The sequence below is a fragment of the Sycon ciliatum genome, chromosome 5 (genome assembly GCF_964019385.1).
Source record: "Sycon ciliatum chromosome 5, ocSycCili1.1, whole genome shotgun sequence".
Classification (NCBI taxonomy): Eukaryota; Metazoa; Porifera; class Calcarea; order Leucosolenida; family Sycettidae; genus Sycon; species Sycon ciliatum.
Genome location: NC_088647.1, coordinates 32,496,222 through 32,521,327, shown reverse-complemented (window position 1 = coordinate 32,521,327; position 25,106 = coordinate 32,496,222). Strand labels below are relative to the sequence as shown.

Sequence of the window (25,106 nt, the reverse complement as noted above, 5' to 3'; positions counted from 1 at the left end):
TTGCACGCTCAGAGGACGCGTACAACCAGTTACCTACAAACTACTGCAAGCCGGACGACAAGGCGTCTCCATTACATGACATGTCTCTGCCTCTCTCTTTCTCTCAGCTCTACTCTGATCAAGCATGGATGATCTGGGACTGCGGATACAAGCCGAAGGACTTTCGACACAGCCGAGTCAACACGGTGCTGGAGTTGCCATGTTGGCTTCCCGGTACTAGTATCAACCTTCTTGCCAATCTTGGAGTACTGTCTTGTTCGATTCGACCAAGTCTGGTGTACCAGTGATGGATTTCAAACGTGACGAAATCTTCAACTGTCAGAGAACATCGTCATGTGTTTGGAGCGAAGACGAGGTATGTTCAACTAACTTCTATTCTTCACTATTTCAAACTACAGACTACAGTGCAATATTTTACTTTTGAAATGCACTTGCATGTCACGTATTTGTCAGCACAATCCACTTCCATAAACAGAGCGGTGTTTGCTTTTGGGCCATATTTGGTAGCACAATTGAAGGCCAGCACACAGTCATTGTATTAAAGTCTAGTCAAATACTGAAAATGTGCATGATGCTGTTGGGACCGTAAAGAAAGGGGTAGCACTAACTAACACCGTTCACAGCAAAGCATGCCGGATCCAGGTCCACAATCAGGACAGCCGGAAGCAGCTTTTGATTGGTCCGGTAGTCACATGACTGTGGCCTTTCATACTTCGGGTATCGAAATGTTGGATCATGTGACATATGCCCTCCACAGTAGTCAAAGCCCAAATTTGCTAGCAATTCTTTGAGCAAAATATCGGATGCGCAAGTTTCCGGCAAGTTTTGAGCAAAATATCGAGTTTTGGTGGGCTTTTCGAAAAATCCAAGGCTTCTTAGGGACTTTTCCAACACAATCAGTCACCAAGGTTGAAAACAAGCACAAAAGCTGTAGAAAACAGACTCATGGCTACATTTCAGTGGAAAGTTGAGCAGCAGCAGGAGCTCAATCAAAAATATCATCGTCATCAGCGACAATTATCGTTGAGTTTTCCCTAAAATTCATTTCATCTCGAGCAAAACCAAAGCAAAATACCGACGGAGAAAGGAAATGCCAAGCAGAATATCGAAAATGTTGTGGCAAAATGGTGCGGCAAAATATCGATGTAGGCCGAGCAAATTTGGGCCATGACTACTCCACAGTGCTAAACACATGTTGGTGGCCGCAACGTTGGTCCGGTAATAACCTGTCCAACCGGACCGGTTCCGGCGGGCCTGACAATGCAGTACCAGCCTGCGTGTATGCACGCATACAGGGGAGTCAGAAGGCATTCCGCTTTTTGTTCCGGGGCCGGGGGCCCCTCCCCCGGGAACTTGAATTGTTTTGGAAAACTGGGTCAAAAGGCAAAAATCCCACGGTTTTATTGCTTGAATAACAAGATAAAATTGTTGAACTGCACCTGCCGCACCGGTTCCGACGCCCCTGACAGACATGTAACAGGCACTCACTAGCGCCTTTGTCCACTCGACCTCGTTTCCGAGTTTGGGCCGAAGACCTTACGACAGTAATAACTAATAAACAATGTGTTTGAGTGGCCTCAGCGATGTCTATGCCTGTCATCAAGAGTCACAAGAGTATGCAACTGTGATCTCTTTTCTACGGGCCAGATGCGTGGCGCGCTGCCTTCATTACATCATTCAGCTGCAGTCCGCGCACTGCGGAAAATCAAACGACGCACTTTCCCTCTGCTTTGAAATGAACTTTCGTACGGAACTGGAGTTCACATGCCAGAATTTAGAGATCGCGTAGGTACTGGAACGAATCGAGCAAAAACAGATGGGCTCGTACGAGAAATTGTGAGTTTGAATGCATGCTTTCAGAGCGTGATGAAGGCAGCGCACCGCGCACTGACCCATAATCACAGTTGCATACTCTGTTTATGCACTCTTGCTGTCATAAATGAACCTTACCGCAACATGCTGTACAAGGACTGGCCCTGTGTTGGGCATGGTTGCCCTGGGCAACCGAAGCGGAACCGGCCCACTCCAGTGTGCTTGCATGCTGTACATGACTTGGAAATCCCTGTCGAGTCAACGATGACTGACGAGGCCTATGCCTGAGAAACCTGGCTGGTTTCCTTACCATCACCCTGGTTGAAGTGGGTGTGAATAAGCCGGATCACCCCTAGCTTACCGCTCCACGCCTCTAGAGATGATAACCCTTCAGGGCCGCCGGAACCGGACCGACTCTGGCTCAGGTCACCCCCTGGGATTCGTCTAAAACCAGGGAGAGAAAATTCTGGGTACATGTACATTGTATTATCGATCATGCATACCTACATAATTTTGTACATGCTCCTATAGTAGGCCATACATTGTACATTGATATCCATGCAAAATTATTCCTTGTAGTGGGCTCTAGAGCTCTGAAAACTTAAATTCTGCTATTTCTGACTGGATTTTTCCAAACATGCCCGGGGGAGATCCCCCGGACCCCCCCCCCCCCCCCAAACCGGACCAACTTCGACCGCCTTCCGGCAGGCTTGCCCTTTCTCAGTGTGGATGCCCATGCATGTGTACAGACGTGTGTACAGACATGTGTACAGACATGTGTATTCGTCTTGATGTGTGGCTACTGTGCAATGCCTTTCTCGTCTGCCGTTCTTGTCAGTTTTGCGATGACACGGCTGATCTCCTGGACTATGATGGAGACGACCTGGACCTCCTCCAAGAGGACAGCACTCACAACAGTGCCGCGGTTGATCAACAGTGCGCTGAGACCACCACTGCAAAAGGTATGTGCAAGAGTTTATAACCCCCCAAGAGTGTGCAACTCCTGATACCCTTTCTATGGTATTCGCCGACGGCGAAAACTCACATCACGTTGTGCAGTGTCGCAGTTGTACGTTTCAAGCCCATTTTTAGCGAGAAGCGGAGTAATAAAAAAGCCCTCTCTGACAGAAACTCACTGCGCGTATGCAAATCTCCAGCATGACTATCGTGATCATGGCAGATATTCGGGTTGCGTGCACGCTATCCTACGTTTGCACATAGAACGAAACATACCTGAGACACGTGATGTGAGGTTTCGCCGTCGGAGACCCCATATGCAGAGTTGCACGCTCTTGGGGGGTTATTTACTCTTGGTGTTAGTGTGTGAATAATTATTAGTCTGAGCAGTGGTTGGAGCATGGCTGGCCTCAAGTGAAGGTACCTGGTTCGAGTCCTGGTTGTGACAGTCAAATTTTTCTTCAGACTTTTCCCATTTGCATCTTTCCATCAAACCAATGAATGAGTATAGAGAGGGCAGTTTGGCTTGTCTGTGCATATACATGTACTAGTACATGAGGGGGCGCTGACTGCCCAGGTGTGTTCAGATAACTACAGTGAATGCACACCAGCTGTAGGCACTGCCTTGTCTATCTTGGTGCTGATAACACCTACCCTAGCCGAAATACTTCTTTGGTTGCAGCATTCCATTATTGAGCTTAACGGCACAGCACAAAGGGCATGGCAGCTGAAGTTGTAGTTTATGGCTGAGTGTAAAGGAGTTTAAAACTGTTTGAGATATATCGTGAGACGTCTTGGTCATATTATGGTTTCCAGCTCAGTGGTAACTATGTGTGCATCAGTGATATGCTATCCTATCCCCCTATGCTGTACTGTTACACTCTGCCTCATTGTGGCTGAACAGAAGTATAATGAATGTCACGGCTTCTGTCCCCTCCTCGTAAAGGTCACTCTTTCCGAGAAAATATGTGAGTACGGGGAATCGGATGTGTGCCAGTATGCCAATGGTGTCTGAAGCTATTATGGAATGGATACAGATGTTCTCTTGGCTGAGTAAGCATATTGCCTTGACATGGTGTACTGTAACACGGCATCATGTTTATTACTAATGTGTGAGCATCGCCGGCTTGTAGTGAAGGACCTTGGCTCGGGTCCTGATGTTGACAGTCCATTAATTTTGTTCGGTGGAAAAACGGTGGCCAATTGTAAATAATTGCTGACTGTACCAAATGTACCATTTATTGGATTTAGAAATGGCCTCGTCACCCAACAACTCAGAGCTGTAAAGATTATGGGATGAAACGACTGGTTCGATAAGGTTGAGTCGATAGAAGGAAAGCTCGCTTTTGTCTGATGACATGTAGCGCTGATATCACACAGGGTTCACTGTGTATCACTTCTCCATCTGTCAGGTGCAGTTCAGGAAGATGAGGCCAGAGCACGAGCAGCAGTGCAGACCTCCTCTGGCAGGTCACGTACTGTCAACAACGACGCGGAGATGTCACCAACCAGTAGAGACCAAAATGGCAAAGCTGTAGACAGTGATAGTGACGAGGGCTTAGTTTCAACTGACGGAAGTAGCGATGGCGAGACTAACGACGGCCACCAATCCCACAGTAATACTACTGCATCAAACCCTCGTATGATTAGCACTCGTGCAAATCATCAACACGGTGACCTAAACGGAACCGACTTACCATCATCTGCCGTCAACAGCCACGGCAAGCCTGGTATGACGAATCGTGACACATCACCACCACCATCTCTTCAGGTGCCACACTTTGCAAACATTGGGCAGCAGCGTAGCTTCTCCGACCTGGTGCACGTTCGCGAGCGCCAGGAGAGAACCGGCCCCTCTCCGTATGCCGGCCCGTCGCCCAGTAGCGCTCAGCACGGGGGAGCTGCAACTTCGCAGCGTCATTCCGACCCACCACCGCTGCTGGAATGCAACGACGGCAGTGGCAGCAGTCACATGCCATTGATGGAGAGTGACGTCGACGACAGCCGGAGCGTTGCGGGTACGGTGGAGGTGGTAAAGGAGCAGGTACGGTCAGTGGGTACACTGTTGTTAGGCTCATGCCGTGTATTTATACCCACTTTAAATAAAGTATACAACCACAACAACGCCGACGACGACGACAACAGCAACAACATCAGCAGCAGCAACAACAACAACTACAACAACAACAACTACAATAACACCAACAACAACAAGAATAAAGATTTGAAACAACAACAACAACAACAACAACAACAAATTTCTCTTATTGGCCACAGGCCATCATGAGAATAAAAGATTTTAAACAACAGCTTTCTCTTATTGGCCACAGGCCATCGTGAGAATATAAGATTTCAAACAACAACAACAACAACAACAACAACAACAACAACAACAACAACAACAACAACAACAGTGTCTGTTTCTACCTGTAGCATAATGACTACTTGAACTCAAATTGAAAACAACAGGGCAAAGAAAACAGTGGGGCACAGGTTATGCATTAGAGAATCCACTAACTAGACCAGATTAGGAACCGATGTTTTCCATGTTTCAATTTAATACTCTTGGCTCGCCATCTGAGTGCTTTTTTTAACTTAGGTTGACTTCTATCACCTATTTTCAGGCACCGGCTTCCATTGGTTGGCCTCATCCTCGCAGCTGCTGTCCAATGCACCCGTTTCACCACATGCCCGTGGTGGCAGAGGGTGACGGTGAGAGCAGCCAGCCGGCCAACATGGACGTCATCGAGGGTATGCTGAGCTACGCGTCGCATCGCGCCAACGCCAAGTACTGCACGCTGTGCTACTGTTACGTCTGTGACTGCAAAGCATCCGAGGTAATCCTGCAGTGGAAAAAAATTAAATTTCGAATACTTCAAAAGCAGAAATTTTCGACGGTGTTCTATTTTCGGTAACTTCGGTGCCGAAATTTTTACCGAAAACAAAACGCACCGAAAATTTTGGTATAGTACACTTCCCCGAAAAACAGGTTTACCAAAAATTTCCCTGCACCAAACCGCCGATTTTGGAGAATACCAAAAAATTAATTACACCACCGAAAATTTCTGCTTTTACGGGTTTTACAGTAACACTACAGTAGAGCTCTTTTAAGACTACCCGGTCCCCCATGGTCAGCAGGATAGTTAGTGTGCATACTATCCAAGGTACTTGCACTTCTTATCCGAACCTGTTTTAACATGGATTAGTACTGCTCCGGACAATGATTGTACTATGTAATAGCAGTGACCGAATGCGTACTAAGTGAGTTCCACTGTACAGTAAGTATCGTTTATAAAGTGACCGGATATAATGATATACCGGTTATAGTGATAGAACACGTCAAAATCAAAATCAAATCTGAAAAAATACAGCTAAAATATCACTATATACACTATTATCGGCTATACCGATATATCGCTTATTGTGATGGCCTTCAGGAAGCAAACCATATCAAATGTACAGGAAAATATCGCATATAATGATCAAGAGTGATCTTTCTGCATGCTCTTGTCCGTTTCTGGCTGTGTTGCCTCTCACGATGATGTTGCCAACTCACGTACACAGCCACTCATGTCTATTTCTGGCTCTACGCAACTCGTTGGACACCGAGTAGATCTACGATCTACGTGAGCACGGATCCAGCTCAGGCTTTTTTTGGAGAACACGCTGAAGAAGCAGCCATGCCATAACATGATGTATCGAAGTTCTAGTACATGTACAGTCTGTACTCGTACGGCACTGCCATGCACTGCTCTGTGTCATGCACCGGTACGGTACACAGTCCGCGGAGCATGCATGCACTTTCAGCATGCTTTTTCCAGCGTGTACGCATCATTTCATGTGCAGTCATGTGCCATGTGTCGGTCAAACATGCAAATCGGCTATAGTGATGCACCGGATATAGTGATACATTTTCGAAAATCAAAGGGGCACGCTATATCCGATATTAACTGTACATCTGTGTCATACTGTAAAAGCCATATATAATATATAACGAAGTTAACGAGGAGAAATCTGTCGTTAAAATAGAAATCGTTATACAGAAATCGATACATATACTGTCCTATTGAACGTTGAGAATGAGTGAGAATCGTTACCTTTGTTACACGTAAACTAGTCGATTTTGGGAAATCGTTATATATGCGCCTCGTTAGAATAATGGCTTTTACAGTACTTTTGAGAAAAGGTCAAACCCATCAACACTGCATGTATGGCTTGGATCAAAGACATGAAGGTTGTGATCATGTGACACTAAGTTCAGGTCAAGAAAATGTTTGAGGCCATGGCTAGTTTGACTGGAAAATTCCAAAGAAAAGAATGGATTTCGAAAATTTGGTCTAGGCGGCACTTTGCTATCAAGCTCTTCAGTTACTATGGTCGTATAGACACAATCATAGGAGCTAGTATGTCTAGGCCATGTTTCAGTCATTGATGAAGGCGTATGATGTTACCGGTGCATACACAGGCTAATGCTTACCTGCACTGCACTGTACACTTGCATGCTGAGGTGGCACAACGGACATGTACGTGAGTGCCTGTACTGCATCTTGTTTGATCGGTTGATTTGTTGGTTGGTATATTTTCATTGTACTTCGCCAGGAAAAACAGGCACTGCTGCTTTCCTTCCTGGACAAACATTGCCCAAGCTCTCACAAAATGACGAAGAATCTTGATCCTATTTGTTTTCCCAGTGCCTCCAGTGGCGCGATCCTCGCTGCGCCCACTGTCACGCTCACAGTCGCTTTCGGCCCTGGTCAGGAGAACGCCAACGCTACAAGAAGTTCTTCTTGCCCAGTATCCGTGCCACCTACAAGATGCCAGACATCAGTCCGTCGACCATTATGCAACTGGGAATCAGGAAACGTGAGCATGAGGGCAGAGAGAGAGCGAGAGAGAGAGAGAGAGAGAGAGAGAGAGAGAGAGAGAGAGAGAGAGAGAGAGAGAGAGAGAGAGAGAGAGAGAGAGAGAGAGAGAGAGCGAGAGAGAGAGAGAGAGAGAGAGAGAGAGAGAGAGAGAGAGAGAGAGAGAGAGAGAGAGAGAGAGAGAGAGGGGGGAGGGAGGGAGGGAGGGAGGGAGGGAGGGAGGGAGGGAGGGAGAGAGAGAGTCGAGTGTGTCGCTAATCCCAAATGGCGAGAGAGGGAGGGAGGGAGGTAGGGAGAGAGAGTCGAGTGTGTCGCTAATCCCAAATGGCGATATTTGTGGATGGCCCTCAATGCATTAAAATGGATGACTTTGCGCTCATTTTCTCATACCAGGTGCTGAAGAAGGCTTGCCGTCTGCCGTCGATTTCTTACTGAACACTACTCGCTACAAGTTTCCTCGCTTGTCGTTTGGCGAGGAGGACATTGCCAACGTGCCGTGGTCTTTCGTTCCGTCCCTGGTGGCTCTGCTGACACGCTGGCACTTCTGTTTGCTGCTCCGGCGGTTGTGCAGCTACAATGCTGACATTTCGGGGGTTAGTTTGTGGTGCTTATCCAGCCATTGCTGTATTCTGATCTCTGAACTACATTAGAATGGCAATAAAAAGAAGTAATTCCGCCGTCATCACCGTACAACAAAGAAGTCATGATAATGACGACGGCGGGATTTTTTCTTGTATTACCATTTTAAACCTCGTCGATTATTTACGAACTACATTAGATGTACATTAGATCTGTCATTTTGATCTGTCATTTTGATGCAAATTAATTCCTTCACAACTTCACAACTTCATCGGAATTCGACCCCTGAACTGCAAAGTTGCTATTGACATTGCTATTGACAAAGTTATTTGAGAGATATGAAAAGTTGCAGATATGACCATACAACATGGCAACATACGGTCAACCGAACGGACGAATCACTGCTATGCAGTAGATATTATTGCAGTATACGAATACTCAACCTGCGGACAGCATGCTGTTTCGTCTGTTGTGGACTCATCAGCGCAGCACAGAGGAAATGAGGCAGAACCTAATAGCAATGAAAAAATTCCAAAGCCGGATTTAAACCAGGCCGGAATGTACCTTGCCGGAGTATTCAAACTTACAAGTCGCAATATGCAAGTAAATAGTTATCTGCTCAATGATGCTTTCATTCTCATATTATTGTTGTGCAGCCCATGCTGTCTGCGGCAGCACCGGTGTCGGAGGTTTGCAGCGGCGATGTTTCCGGTGAGCTTCCGTCGACCGTTCCCGGCCACGTCGACCCGGACGCCATCGTGGTACTCGTACTGCAGAGTCTGTTCTACAATGTCAGTCTAGCTAGCTGGGTAAGGAGACTAGCGCTGTGTCCGGTGACCTCTTCTTTGTGTATCGGGTTTGGGTACCCTTCTAAGAGTTACATGGGTAGCCATGGTAACCCTATCGGCTAGTGTTACTGACTTTTTCATGATGCCAATGTCTATAAGCCCATTGTGCATTGCCAAATATGGAAGGTATGAGTAATGCATGTGAGTACACTGGGATCAGCAATGCACTGTTCAACACCCCAGACGACCATGCCCAGGTGGCTGTGTGGGGTGTTTATGGTACAAATTACGTCATTGCGCAATGGGCTTATTCATGTGTTTAATGTTGATGAATGTAGGAGACAACAATACGTCAGGGGCTTGTGTTGAGTTTCCTCAGGTGGGTCAAATAAAACTCGTTCTGTTTTTCACTGAATCATTTGATATCAAACACTTGAATACTCGTACCTTATTACGAAGAAGCACTTTTGGGCGGTATTAATCCCATTTTTCTGTTTGCATGGATGTTCACATATCCAATATGCACCTCGTACCCAGGATGTCCTGCTCCGCTGGCTAATATCCATGATCGTGTCTGATGACTGGGTCTGCAATGGCTCTGGTTTTGTTTTGCGCGCAGAGGTACGATCACATACTCGTATGTAACTGTTACAACGATGTCGTTTTTCAATGTTTCACTGTAGGCGCTGTCGAGTGAGAGAGTGTGTGTGGGGGGGGGGGGGGGGGGCTGGGTTCTTCCTGAAAGCTTGTCCAGGTGTGCGACGTAAGCAGTCAATGTGAAAATCACCAATCCAGGTTTAAACCCTTATGCGCTGTTCCGGCTAAGCCTATAAAGGATGTCTGAAGTATCTGGAAAATTGAAAATGACCAAGAGGATGTTTCAACCACTTTGGCCACTGATTTGCTACATCTTAATAAGTTGTCGAGCTCATCCTGAGCGATCACAAGCCACTGCTGACAAATCTCATCAGGACAGTGGTAAGTTCTTTCCGTACGGATGACAACTGAAGCATGAGCATAACATAGCCTTTATAATAGAGACAGTGCATGACACTGAGCAGCCTGTGTTACAGATATCTTAGTAGGGCTGTGGTTGAAATTTTGATCTTGGTGGGATAGAAAGCATAAAGTGTAGAATCAGTGGAATGTGTTGTTGTCTTTGCTGTTTACGTGTATGATTGTAGGGTCTTTTGGAGAGCGTGGAGCTGCTGGCTGAATGTTTGCCGAAGTGGCAAACGCCATTGACAGTCGCCGACCTCAAGCATCAGAGCGACCGGAATATGTCTGTTCCTCCACAGGTCTCTGAACTGCATAGATAGACTGAGCCCAAGTTGAGAGCGCATAGCCCCTGCCCCACCCCACCCACCCACGCGTACACAGACTCTTGCTGAGAGCCTGAGACATGGTAAATATAAATGGCAGCCAACAAGTTCCTACCCCAACTTCTGGTTTGAGAAGTTAAAACTGTGACCGAGAAGCGTAGACCGAAAAGGGCCGAATGCAAACTGTGCTGGTTTCAGCCTCCACATGACTGTAGAGTAGCACTCTGATCTCCTCAAACATGTTGTTGTAGTGGTGTTCTTCAAATCTACAGTATCCAGTTGGCGTGTAAAGTGCACCATTTTACTTGTAAGTTTCGACTTGAGGGCGGCCATTGCATTTTCTCTCGGGTAGGCATGTAAACTGCTCCATCAAGTCGGAAATTATAGCAGCGTTTTCGACCCGAGGTTGGCCATGGTATATGCTCTAGTGTGATTCCTGACTAGCATAGTACTGATTACCGCCGTGTCGCGTATAAAAACATGACTCGAATAGAAGCATGACTCAAAAATAGAAGTCGATTTTTTGAAGTGCGCCATGACGCGGAAGCACGATTTGAATAGAAGCCGGTCTGTGCAAAGACGCGTGCAAGTACTTGCACAGTACATGCGTGGCAGCATGCACTGCACAGTGTACACTGATGATGTTGACGTAGAAGCGTGTTTTGAATAGAAGCATAACTTGAATAGAAGCATGGTTTGAACCCCGGCTTACACGGCCGTAAGCACCTGCTTTTACACGCGACATTACGGTACTTCCATTGAATGCACACCTGTCATGATTGTGTTCCTTCTATGTGCATTGATGGTCCAATGCTACACAATGCTTACTATTGACATTGGCGTTGCGTGCTTTCATCTCCAGATTGGTCGGGTGCTGCTGGTCGCGTACGGAGTTCGCCAATTACACAAGAAATCTCCTGTGATGATTGCTACGTGTATTGATGCCTTTTTGGTGAGACCGGTTGTCGGGCATGCATGTGTGGGGGTGGGGGTGGGGTCATGAGTTTGTGAGTCATATGGACGTTTGTTTGTGAGTGGGTAGGGGTGGGTGTATGTCCTTATATACGTGTGTTTGTGTGGGGCAGGGGTACATGGGTGGGGGCAGGGGTACATGGGTGGGGGCAGGGGTACATGGGTGGGTGCAGGAATAGTTCTGTTGTTGTTTTTCAGAAATAATCTGACGAGGAAGAAAATTCAGGTGAACACGGCTTTATGAAGCATCGTTCCAAACTGTTTAACTCTCGTTTGCCCAATCAACTCTGTGTTTACATCATTTGCTGTAGAAGCGTAAGTGCTACTGGGTAGTCTGGCATATTGCTGCAATCCCGGAGTTGACGTCATCGCGACCGTTCGTCAAGTGGATGTTTCAGAAGCTCATGCAGCAGGGCCACATCTTCGACGTTCCCCTCGTCACCGGCCTAGTTCAGACGTGAGTGCATAATGTGTGACATGCATTCATAGCTGACGTCTCGTAGCATTAGGAGTGTGTTTGTATTGTATTTACTGTTTATGGATTCTCCACAGGCCTTGGCCTAAATCAAGGGAGTCTCCGTGTAAATGGTACTTCAGTATGTTGTTGTCTTGTTATCATTGTTGTTGATGAACCTCATGCAGCTCGTATCTTAGAGTTCAAGATGTAGCCATCTACAATCCTAGCCAGAGAAACAGGACTCCATGAATATCATAGCTCTGGGGGCTACAGGGCCCTAACACCACACACACACACGCACGCACACACACACACACACACACACACAACGCTCTGCGGACTTGAGCGCAGCGGCGCTACTTTATTCATGAGGTCGGAATTCCGCGATCGCTGCCATTGCACACCCGTTTTTTTGTTTTTATTTCTCTAGTAGTAGTACCGGGGAAAGAAGGAATTATTTACTTTTACCACTCGGATGATGAGCCAATGAAAATTTTAAATGGAAACATGGAAAACGGTGGGGCAAAAGTTATGCTTAGCACTACCGAGCAGTGCTCAAGCTCACTTCCTTGCCGTGGAATGTCTCAGTACTCCTTGTCGGGCTGGTGCTACCTTGTGCACGTCTGACTGTTCAAAACCGGGTTTAGTTGGTGGACTCTTAACACGTAACTTGTGCCCCGCCGGTTTCCTTGTTTCCTTTAGTTTGAGATTCAACGCGTACAGTGCACTACATGGCGCCTGTTTTTGTATTGGTGTAAAAGCCATACACCAACCTGGTCTTTATAAACTGTTATAGTCGTTTTAAATGTTTTTGGTATCTCTCCTGCTGCACTGCTATATTGTTGGTGGGAACGCAGTCCTGCCCTCGGTGCCCAGCTTCATGTAAGCGGTGGCATTAGACACCAGGATGCTGGCTGTATTGGTTCAGAGAACGCTGTCTTCTTCTAGTCAGGCGAAAATATCATCACACAATTTATGGTTTCCGATGTGACAAGTTGATGCCCCAAACAGGAAAATACTGCAATGAGAAATGGAGTACAGAAATCAATGCTCCGCTTAGCACAACTGACGTCTAATCCGATAATTGTGTGGCTATGTTGTGCTCGTCATCTGCTCATCTCCATGACCAGCTGGTTTACTGAGCTGTCAGATCTGGGTCTGCTACTGCGTATTGGAAAATTCTTGCTAGACTTGGAAGGTAGGTACCACTAACTTAGCTGGGTCTGGACATTTCCGCTGGAATATCATTATAGAAGATGAAGTTCAAAGCATCGGCATTCTGCCATTCCGATTATCAGTGACCTCAACCCCACTGCATGTAGCGGCATTGCACAATTCCACTAGCCATTCTCCATGCGTACGTCATCGCTGCACCATCAGCGGGAGGTTTGTGAGAGATTTTTCTGGTTAAATTCCTCTTTTGACCCAGTACACCAGTAGAGATGTAGCAAAAATGGAACTGACTAGCTCACCTCAACTCTGAAGCCTGATTTGTGCTTCATTTCCCGTACGCTACAGTGAAGAGTATTATTATAAGCGTTTCCGCGTTGAAGTGTAACTGCAGCATGCTGCGTCCACAGCTTCGCTTTTGCTGAATGGCTTGGGTGAGAGGAGAGAGGAGAGAAAGCAGCTAGGCAATCAACATCTCATATGTCACAATTACATGAAGAGAAGAGTATAGATCAGGTTGAGAAACGAGCATCTCTGTGAGTTCATTTGGTGTGACATTCTAGGACAAATGTGATGCTGTTTGTTGCACTGACACCTTTACCAGCTTAATGTAGTATGACATGTGCAGGTAATCTGTGTGTTTCCCTAATGTATCCATGCAGAGATTGGTGGCGGCTTGTCATATTCCGCTGTGCTTGGCTTGTTCCGAACACTGGTATGCCGTGCGGCGTCCCCCGGGTAAGTCTGTACGGGAGTGCACCCATGTTTAGCCTCTTTCCTCACACAGGCAAGTCAACAAGCGGGGCCTTTTGGGATTCAGGAGTGCTGTTTCGAAAAAAAAATGGTTTCAAACTCAAAGTAGAGCTCCTGCTAGCTTCAACAACTAGCACTGCTGTTAGCTCGAAAAAGAGTTGTTAGCTCAAAGTAGAACTTCTAGTACCCCAGCTGTCATCCCCGGGACAACCAACTTTTGCTTTTCGGTAAAACGTCACCACTCACCCTTTGCGGTGGACTTTCTCCTTTGTTCTAGGGCCGTGTTGTAGGCTGCATCTGCTAGGCAATGTTCCCAAGGCCGCTTTTAAACTTGCTGAATAGAGTACGTAAGTGGCATTCGGTACATCGTCGGGCACAGGCGCATAATTATACTTGTAGGTAATACATCATGGACATCTCTCAACATCCACTGCACTCTACTGCAGTCATCCATTTGAAGATGGGCCTTAACCGGAAAATTCAGATGGTTAAACCGTTTTACATTTTATTATTTTGAAATGACCCAAAGGCAATGTGCCTATCGAGGGGTTCATTTGATTGAAAGAACAGTAGATGTAGATGTATGTACAAAGACAAGTAGGGATTGATGAGGAGAGAAATGGGGAAAATCAACTGCAAGGTGGCGGAATTCCGTTGATTGCATAAGCATGGTCAGCTGTAAATTTCCTGAGGGCAGCTTTGAACTTATAGAGCAAGGCTTCCGATGTTAGACTGGGGGGGGGGGGGGGGGGGGTAAACAGCTCCATAGAAATTTTCATTCTTTTTCAGCAATTGATGTAGCCCAGAGACCGCTTGGAGAGTGCTGTGAGGACATATTATAATTGTACTTGTAGGTGTCATGTTATATTGCCTCCATCTGTGCTTTCTGCTTCCCCTTTCCTAAACAATAGAAGTGCTCTGGATGTTGTCACCCTCATCTCTCAAGTCGTCAAGTTCAACAGGTCGTCGCCAGCAGCGCAAATGTTTGTAGCACCGTTCACTGCCGGCGCCGACGTCACGTTCTCCGCTGCCGTGCACGTCATGGTATCAATGGAGCATCAGCACACCAATGTAGGTATTTACATCGCTTCTCTACCCGATGCATTCGCTAGCGCTTGCAGTGTGCGGACAGCACTGCTTCGTCCTTTGTGGATTAATTGGCCTAGCACAAAGAAGCGAAGCTGAACCTTGTAGCAATGATGTTTGCACTGAAATCATGTCCTCCAGCCAGGGCTAACGTTATCCCAGCATTATCTTTCTCCAGTCAACATTTTCTTTGGACGGAGTAGAAATGTTGTACATGCATCATATCATACGTACGGACATACGGAGCAGCCATGTTGCTTCCAACTCCAGTTAATTCCTGCATGAATGTGTCATGTGACGTCGGCCATGTTCTTTGTCTATAGCCCTATTTCTGTACACTGGTAGATCAGTGGACGCAGAAGCACGTGAACTGCAGAGAAGGCCGAACGAGATTTTGCTTCCTAGCAACTGGCAAGCAAAACATCGTTCTTCTGCCTTATTGTTTAAGGAAGCTCTGCCCATCACTGTACTGTGCAGGGTGTGGACAAAGTAATTATTGTACTACTCCTACAAGTAAAATAATGACTTTATTTAATTAACTACTAGTATGCAGGGAAATAAACTGCAATTTTAGTTTTTAACCTTGATCATCAGCATGTTCCGGGGAGATGTTTTCCTGGCGTATATCTGCAACACGTCCCAGACCATTCTACGCATATCGCCTGTGTTCTGTTTCCAGGGCAATGGTGGAGTTTGATACTAGACACACGCTTTGTCTTACAGACATGTGCATGTAAAACATGTTGACACGAAGGTTTGCTTTTTTCAATTTGTCATGTTTCAGGGCAGGCTGATGAAATGGTTTATTGCAGAGCAGTGTGCTGGTGCGAAGAGGCCACCAGCTTGTAGTATGAGGTATGTGCACTGCGGTGGCTTTGTTACAGGTAGTGGTGCAACATCGTGAGGTGACACAGCCATACCGGCAGTCACTGCACAAGGCCCGACTCCTATTGATTTTTTTACGGGGAGGTGGAGGAGAGGGTGTGAGGGAGAAAAGCCAGATCCCTTACAAGAAGAAATTAAAAAAATTGTTTTGCAGCATGAGATAACATTGGTACTGACGAACAGCCCCTAATACAGTGTGATAAACTTTCAAAGTGGTTTGTTTGGACATTTTGGATGTGTTTCTTTATTTGTCGTACTTTTCCCAAGGCAGGCATTGATGCACCATGCTGTGGCCTATATTGGCGACTCCGAATCCCGCATCGCCCCGGAAACAAAGCTGTACCGAGGCATTCCCGATTATATGGTAACTCTATATGAAATTTATATTGATGGTACTGCTGCGTGAACTCACTACCCGTGCAGCATATGGATTTTGTTAAGGCTATGCATGGGTAAATTGCAGGAGTACATAACTCCCCAAGAGTGTGCAACTCGACTATGGACGCCGTCCCGACAGAATTTCAAGTTGACATTGTTTTCACGATGCAATGCGCACTACGCAATGTGCAGTGCGCACTATACGCGTATCCTGGGTCTGTGGTTGGCACAGCCCCATTTGGTGCTGTACAAGATCATGCAAAGAAAAGCGTGTGATGCGTTGACACGCTGCACAAATCTTGTAAAATACTGGTGCAAGGAACATTCAATGATTGTATAACATTACCTCAAGTTGAAATTCTGTGGCGGACAACAGGGTATGCGGGAGTTGCACACTCTTGGGGGTATGAACTCTTGGTAATTGGGTATGCATGGGTAATCTCGGATGGAGAGCCGATGATAAGTTTATAGAAGAGATTTGTCATAACTTAGAACCTACCAAGTTGGGAGGCTGTTGGAGTGCACACCCAGGACGTGCTAGAGCTGATGTCCAGTTAGTTGTTGAACGTCAGTACCGTCGGTCAGTTTTGTGCAATGATTTATCACATGAGCTGATTGTCAAGTAACTGGTGGTGTTAGTGGACAACATAGCGTAACTTATAGTTCCTGGGTAATCGGGTACGCATGGGTAATTACTACTGATCAGATATGCATGTTTAATCGGGTATGCATCTTACCCGTGGACCTTACCGGTAAACAGATCAGAAACTTGAATCGTCAAAAACCCGACCAGATATTATGCATGTGCACACTGTACAAGTACATATACAACAACCTATAACACCTAGCTGGATCTCAATATTGACAAATTCCATAGCCGGCATCGAGCTAGCCCATTGAAGTGATGATCGAGGGTTACTACATGACTTGTTGTTTTGTTTGGCTTCTTCGCACTGACAGGGATTCCGCGTCATGGTCGGCGTTATCTTGCTGGAGAAGTTCTTTGCTAATCCTGAGCACGAAGACTTGCTTGTCCTCTGTGCGCTGGAGATTAAAGTAAAGTAATTACTTTGAACATTGTGTTACCGTAAAAAGTCTTGTATAAAAGCCGCGGCTTCTATGACTTTCTTGGTGAAATTTTGCAGGCTTCTATACGAGACAGGTATTTCTATGTATGCCAACACTAAAACCAGGCTTCTGTGTGATTTGATGGGCCCAAAATTGTGGCTTCTATTCGAGGGCGGCTTCTATTCAAGTGCGGCTTTTATACAAGACTTAACGGTATTTGTTTGTATTTATTTCAATGACATGACTATTGTGTGTAAATACACTTGATCATGTGATCATCCATTGCTGTGCTAGCAAGTACTTGAAAAGTACCAAAGTACATGTACCACAAATCTCTTTCTCTCTCTCTCTCTCTCTCTCTCTCTCATCCTCACCCTCTCCCCTCCTCTCTCCTTCTTTATCTTTCCCTTTCCATCTTTCTCTCTCTCTCTCTCTCTCTCTCTCTCTCTCTCTCTCTCTCTCTCTCTCTCTCTCTCTCTCTCTCTCTCTCTCTCTCTCTCTCTCTCTCTCTCTCTCTCTCTCTCTGTCCCTCTCCCTCTTCTCTCTCTCTCTCCCTCCCCCTCTTCTTTCTCCAGATTAGCAATACAATAATGTATCTACGGGGTGACAGTGAGTCTGAGTTTGCACCATGATTTAGCGTACTCCTGTACATCTCTCTTCTAAAGCAAGTCCAAATTCTGTGAAGAACTACACTCCATACCCTGGACAATGGATTATGTACTTGAAGTACATGTATGAACCAGATCTGTGGTTCTTGCATACGATGTCTGTGCCGTTCCAATAGAAATGTGGCTGGGCTCTTGGAGTTCTCTGCACCTTCTCCTCGGTGTCTGCGCTGAAGACTGCTAACCAAGCGCTGGCACAGGCTATCATCGATGAGCTTGCCACTCAGCCCGCAACCCAGCAGCAGCAGCAGTCGTGTGCTCAAGCTTTGACCACGCCTGTGGTTGAGAGGTTAGTTGCAGTGAGTAGTCCTGGACACAGAAACCCAACCTCATGAATATAATAGCACCGGGGACGGGGGGGGGGGGGGGGGGGGTATGTGGCCCTAGTGCCACACACAACACTCTGCGCACTCGAGCGCGGCACTAATTTATCCACTAGGACAGATGTCTCTGGCCAGAACTGTAGTAGTGTTGTGACTGACTACCTTTAGTCACCTGCTCCCAGCCCCGTGTCATCTCCACACTTAGACAATGGGACGACGGTAACTACATTTAAAAAGACTGTTTGTTGACACGACGATGCCGAAACTAGGGGTCAAAGGGGTGTACCGGGTACCCGACCGTTAATCTCAGGTACCGTTAGTAAAAGGGTACCCGTTTGGATTTTCATGAACCAGTCAGTACGGAGCAACACTGCTGGGTTCGTGTATTCCAGGCGGGAGTCAATTATTTACAACTCCATGCTTGATGTCTGCATTGTTGTTGCATTTTCGCACCTAGTAGATCTACTCCTGCGACTATCAGACCCCAATCGATTTGCGAATATCAAAATGCAACCCGAGAACAGATGAATTAAACTCTTGATTTATGTGAAAACTGCACAAAAAATTATACATGGCTGCTAAAGGGTACCCGTTAACCCGCCCTTTAAGAAAATTACCCGTTCGTTAGTTAAAGGTACACCCGTTTGACCCACAACTAGACATGATGAACTCAAGACGAAGACTGCTTTTCACACCACAACAACACGCGCATGCACCAACACCACGTACACACGACACACGACACACACTAATTACCACACTACAACAGCAGTGCATTCAGTGATGTTCTGTACTATTTACTGGTAGTGTCTAGCCCGTGATGTGAACCAAAGACAAACTTCAAGTTGTGATGGGCAGTTTTAGTCCATGCTGTGTTGAGACCTGATGTTGGGCCTGAGATGGGCATCACGGACACGCACTCTTTTATAGCAGGTTCCCAGTTGCTCAGAATATCATGTCTCAGTGCACTATACATACTGTCTTCAAGTACATGTGTACTTTGTTTTTGTCTTGGAGAGGGAGCGAGCCTCTGGGATTCTGCTCTTATTTCATACCTACCAACTGTTGCTGCACTGCACCTTGAGAAGTTGCACACAAAAAAAGTTGCGAAAACAAATGAATAAATATGAACGTATGCATATGTACACAATTCTGCCATTCTCTCAGCTGGCTTCACACACTGGACGAGCGCATGGCTGTCCACATAGTCGATGCACTGCTGAAGCATTTACCGCAGGGAGATCAACATGGTATGTACCATTGCATCGTGAATAGTGGCCAATTCATTTCATCCAAAGTCCAAACCTGCCACCCTAATTTTTGGCTTCTCACTTGTGCAAGTATAGTGGTAGATGTAGTGAAAACAATTGTACACTCTGCGTTGTGTGACCCAAGTAATTCTTCCTTTAACACATTTGAAGCTGGAAAGGCAGAGGATAAGGAAACTAGGACAGGTGTACGGTAGTAACATGTATGGAGAAGCACATCCAAAACTCACTTTCAGGGGAAGTTAAGGCAAAAATAAAAATTTCACCACTTGTAGTCTTCGGGGTGCTGAGTCGAATGGTCTTGGTCCGAGAAAGCTGAGACGCTCCCTTCCTACTTGAATCCCAATCGAACTCGCGCACTTCCACCGAAACTGGGTGACTGCGCCCTACTAGATGGGGATTTGTATGCAAAATGTCACTAAAAGCGCCATTTCGTTCTTATAAAAGCACGGATGACCGCGATTGGCCCATATGTTGTAGTCTTTTGGACGCTGAGTCGACTGGTTTTGGTCCTAAAAGGCTGCGATGCAGCGTTCCTCCTTTATTCCCAATCGAACATGCTTGAACAAGCGGTCACGTGCTCCTGCGTACGCCAGTCACCTGGTCACCGTGCATGCAGGGTACAACTAACTTACTAGCCTGTTTGACCTTTTATTGGGCGCAGTCCTGTCACTCGAATTGAACTCGAGTTGAACCTTGGTGTGAAAGTTGTCGCCTGCTGGCGTGGTGACCAGGTGATTTGAGCACCCAGGAGCACGTGATCACTTGTTCAACCATGTTCGATTGGGAATAAAGGAGGAACGCTGCATCGCAGCCTTTTAGGACCAAAACCAGTCGACTCAGCGTCCAAAAGACTACAACATATGGGCCAATCGCGGTCATCCGTGCTTTTATAAGAACGAAATGGCGCTTTTAGTGACATTTTGCATACAAATCCCCATCTAGTAGGGCGCAGTCACCCAGTTTCGGTGGAAGTGCGCGAGTTCGATTGGGATTCAAGTAGGAAGGGAGCGTCTCAGCTTTCTCAGACCAAGACCATTCGACTCAGCACCCCGAAGACTACAACTGGTGAATTTTTATTTTTGCCTTAACTTCCCCTTTAATTTAGAATGGGGTTGGAGCCATTTAATGATAGCTTGCATAGACCTCGGTCCTACCGGTAGGACATACCGGTAGGACCCTCATACACAGACATGCTGCATGGCCTCTGTTCTAACATTGACCTAAAACTTGACCCTAGACTGTTGCTTAGGGGCTAATGAAGGACTCCACAAATTTTAGACGTGATCGCACAAGGCATTCTGGGGAAATCCATGGTAACCGCCCATGGTAACCATGGAAACTGAGTATGAAAATATGCATTCCACTGCCTTAGCAAGCTAATAAAAACATTAGGATCTCACCACGATTGATGTGCCATGGTCAAAATTCACTTTGGACAGAGTTGCTAGCGCACCGACAGGATTATGTGCGGCCATTTTGACAATCGATAAAATTGCGCATACGCAATGCACTGGACATAGCCTTGCATTTTGCGCCATTACTTTGCCTGACAAAGATCTCATCTCAACAATTGTTTCAATAAATTTCTCAACCAAAAGCACTTTTGCAGCTCGATTTCTTGGGTCCTACCGGTAGGACCCGTGGTCCTACCGGTAGGACGGCATGCAAGCTATCATTAAAAATCAGTCAAAATCAGACTTTAAAAATTCAGCAGGACTATTCTGTCTGAATACTGCAGCCAGCACATAAACGCACGTGGACCGAGGACTAGCCAGTCTCCGGTGTAAACACCCAAGTTCTGTTGGTGTTGCATGCAGGCGGTGACTGTGCAGCTGGCGATGACCTGCAGACCGCCGTGCATTTTGCCGTCATCCTGTGGAAGCGCTTCATGGGCATGTGTGAAGTTGGACAGTGAGTACTGGCAATCCACGGTCACTAAAACATTGTGTAGAACATATCTTTTGTGCATTGCATGTGTACCATAATTATGTGCATCTTTCATAAAAAAATGTGGGGCAAAATGTCAAATGATTTCCTTGAATTTTAGTCGCAAGTACGAAGGTGTGTTCGACTGCACTTGCGACCAAAAATTCAAGAACGTCATTTTTGACATGTTCATGAACATTTTATGAAAGCTCTATCCTCAACACGCCCCACTCTACTAATATCTGTGTATGTAAACAAATAAGTGTGCGTGGAGAGGGGGAGGGGGGGGGGGGGTGCAACAACGGTGTAAGCAAGAAAGGGTGATAAAAGAATCTCTTTTTGAGGCAATTGCCGTGGGCGAGGTGAGAACAATGGGCACAAACCGTGATCCACGTAGACGTTATCATCCGTTTAGCATTCCGGTCAAGAAAATTATTCAGACGGCCAAAGCTTGGATCCTTTCTCTCTGTCTTGTGTCATGTGCAGGTGGCCGGAGTGCCTGCCTCAGTACGCTAAACTGGTATGCATCTAATGGTGCCATTTGAAACCAATGTTGTATCTGCCCACTGCGATTCCCTGGTCCCCAGCATAGCGTATCTCATTTTCAAACTGACAACCATGGTCTGCATGCATCTCATGTCATTTACAGTAGTCACCATCACCTTTATGAAAACGTAACTGCCATGTAAATCTGTTCAGGGCAACAACCACTTCGACGAGAGAACACCTGTCTTTTAAGACAAAGGTCATCGCATACACCAAAACCGTGTTTCAACACCCACTTAATAAAGACCTGCTGTCGGGAAAGACCACTGTCGTTTTCTGTGCACCACACAGGGTTTGCTAAACAGAGTTTTTAATGAAGTGTTCAGTATGCTTGTGCTAGAGTAGTGATCCCTGCTGTACTGAGGATGGTCGTACGCAAAAATCTTCACATTCTTTAAAAAATTATAACAAAGTGCCCATGCCTACATAGCATGGAAGACATGACCGTGCTGTTCTGCTTTCTCTTTGGTGTGTGTGCCCTTGACGCCAGCTCTGCCAGTACAACCTTACTGCTCGCATGCACCGGTATATCCCAAGCGCTCCCAATCCCGTCCGTGATGAGATCGCTAAGCTGTTCAACATGTGAGTGCACTGGTCGCTGAGTTCAGGCCACAAATATGCCACGTCTAGGATCAGAGTCAGGAATCTTTGTGTCAACTGATAAGTTACTGTTTGATACCGATTACATATCACGGCACGTACACACACACACACACACACACACACACACACACATACACACACACACACGCGCGCGCGCACGTACACACACAGTGGGGACTTCATTGTAGTTCAACCAGTCATTCTTAGCTGCGCTGACAAAATGGCTGCAGCTTTCTGGAGATCGACTATCATTGAGTCATGCAGCTTCACGAGCCTCTCCATAGCAGCAAGAGTACATAACCCCCAAGAGTGTGCAACTCCAGCTATGGGGTCTGCGACGGCAGAACTTCACATCACGTGATGAACCCATACACATTATTTGCACTCTGTGCATGCTTGATACAGGGTTGTACGAAACCCAGCTTTGGGTACAACTCTCTTGTGATCACTTTGCACTGTTTGCCAGTGTAACCTTTTGAACCATGTCACGTGATGTGAAGTTCTGCCGTCGCAGCACTGCATAGAGGTTGTGCAGGCAGTTGCACACTCTTGGGGTTATGTACTCTTGATAGCAGCCATTGGGATGAATTTGTGTCACTGTCTGTGCATGATTCTGCAGGTCCAGCATACCCGAGTCGGGTAGGGACAATGACACTGCCGATGCTATACTGTGGGAAGCGAGCTCCGGTGCTGTCGCCGAGTGAGTTTGTACAGTGCACATAGCAATGTTTACGTACACCGCGCATACTGGATCCAGTGGAGATATTAACCAACGCAAAATCTCTACTCCACCCCAGTTTGATGCGACGATGCAAAAACCGGTACACTTAACAGTGTCTGCTGTAGAGCCGGGTCAGCCGGTCAGCGACCCGGCTGGGGGTACTCGGACCCGCTTGCAAAAAGTGCCAATCGGGAAGTCCCAGTAGGGCTGCCTGATGCACAATAGCCGCACTTGAATGTGTCTGGGACTGACCCGGTTGGAAGAGTTGTTCCAGGCACGTATGTACCCGGTTCATTTGAAATCCTAGAGCAGACACTGCACTATAGTCCTCTGACAGGAAGGTCGGAAGGTATTTTGGGGTGGTATAGTCATCCACCTGAAGTAAAATTTACTTGTGGGATTGGGGTGGCTCCTCTGAACGTTTTTCGAAACACACAGCCCAAAACAGTGCATTTTGTTGATTCACGTGGTACCTGGGGTAAAGAGTGCTACGGTAACGGGGTACCTGGGGTAAAGAGTGGTACGGTAACGGGGTGCCTGGGGTAAAGAGGGGTACGGTAAATAGAGTAGTGACCGTAGCGTGTCTGACGTCCCTGCCTGACCATTGCATTGTGTCATGGACCTTCTGAGTTGAGATGGCTTCAGTCACACACGTACTCACAACCTTACGAAATAGGCAGTGAGAGACTGAAAACCGGTGCCATCATCTCAGTACCAGCCTCACTGTACATAATACAATGTCATATTGCCAAGAGTACTTACCATGATTATGCTCTCTTGATATTGCGGACCTTTTCAGTCTGCATACTTGCTTGTACGATGTAGCATGCATTCACAGAATACAGCCTCTAGCCACACAGTCTTAGTGCTTTGCGAGTGTCAAGAGTCAAGACGCAGCGGCGTCGGAAGGTGTTTCTGAGTGGTGCAGTTAACCGTATAGATAAGAAGAACGCTTAGGCTGCTCTGTAGCCTTGCCATTCTTACAATTAACCTTTAACCCGCCGGAACACACAAACAATCCTCAGCTGCACCATGTGAATGTTGACGCCCTGGGTGGCTTGCACGTATGGGTGAACGAGAAACGGTCTTTGGGTGTATGTATCGACTGCACGAGTGCTAGTTATAGCATTGACGTTATTTCGAGTGGGCGTATAAGTTGCATGCAAATTTCCAGCATGCTAGATGGTGGCATTATCCATTTTCAGCCGTTGAAGCTGTTGGCTATCTTGAATGGCTCGCCAACTCTACGCACTCTGTTTGTCCTATGTTTTCTCTCCGTGACCAGCAAACGGCAACACGCTGCATTACCGCAGACCTCCTCAGACCCAGCTTGCAGTCACAAAGGGCAGGTGGCAGCCCGTTCGTGGAGACCCGCGCTGCTGCCCATTCCGTCCGGCGAGATTCCGCTACGCATCGCCACGGCCGTGAACTCAGCATGCCCTGCTCCGTCCACGGCGCTGCCGCGACAGCAACTGCAGACGTGGCGCGATGTGCCGCCGCCGTATCACGAGGTGGACGCACATCAGACAGTCCAGAGCGCGTGGAAGAAAAAGAAGAACAACAACAGGAACTGGCCGAGCAGATGAAAAGCGGATAGCAGATTAAAAGAGATGTGTTGACAAGACCAGGCTGCTAGTATGTGTTTTGAGTTGTGTTCAACATCACGCAGGCTAATACAATTGGTAGCAATACTATACAAGTACAATACCAGTATGTCATTTCACACACTAGAACACTAAAAAATAGAGTACCGGTAGCTCAGTTTTCTTTCTTTGTGCTTCTGCCTTGCCTGTTTCATCGGCAAGATGTCGTACTTGCTTCCTGAAGTATGTTACTACACTACATGTAGTACATACACAAATCCGGGAGATCCCCCAGATAGGCGTTAGCCGAATTTGGGTAATCCTGAAATACAGATCATTATGAATTATTAAGTTGCTGGTACTTTGAAGTACATGTAGT

General features: G+C 46.7%; 1 protein-coding gene across 1 annotated transcript; it reads left to right on the top strand.

The window, feature by feature from the left end:
• The first annotated feature begins 118 nt into the window (after nt 1-118).
• LOC135816724 (uncharacterized) lies at nt 119-25,106 on the top strand. The gene is made up of 24 exons (XM_065329847.1): nt 119-355; nt 2,651-2,774; nt 4,182-4,813; nt 5,394-5,606; nt 7,461-7,632; nt 8,025-8,224; nt 8,867-9,019; nt 9,536-9,619; nt 10,183-10,296; nt 11,183-11,272; nt 11,604-11,749; nt 12,880-12,947; nt 13,582-13,657; nt 14,584-14,743; nt 15,543-15,613; nt 15,911-16,007; nt 16,982-17,077; nt 17,874-18,043; nt 19,245-19,327; nt 21,166-21,259; nt 21,761-21,794; nt 22,311-22,402; nt 23,043-23,123; nt 24,430-25,106. The coding sequence occupies exons 1-24, from the start codon at nt 287-289 to the stop codon at nt 24,728-24,730; spliced, it is 3,420 nt and encodes a 1,139-aa protein (XP_065185919.1). The 5' UTR covers nt 119-286; the 3' UTR covers nt 24,731-25,106.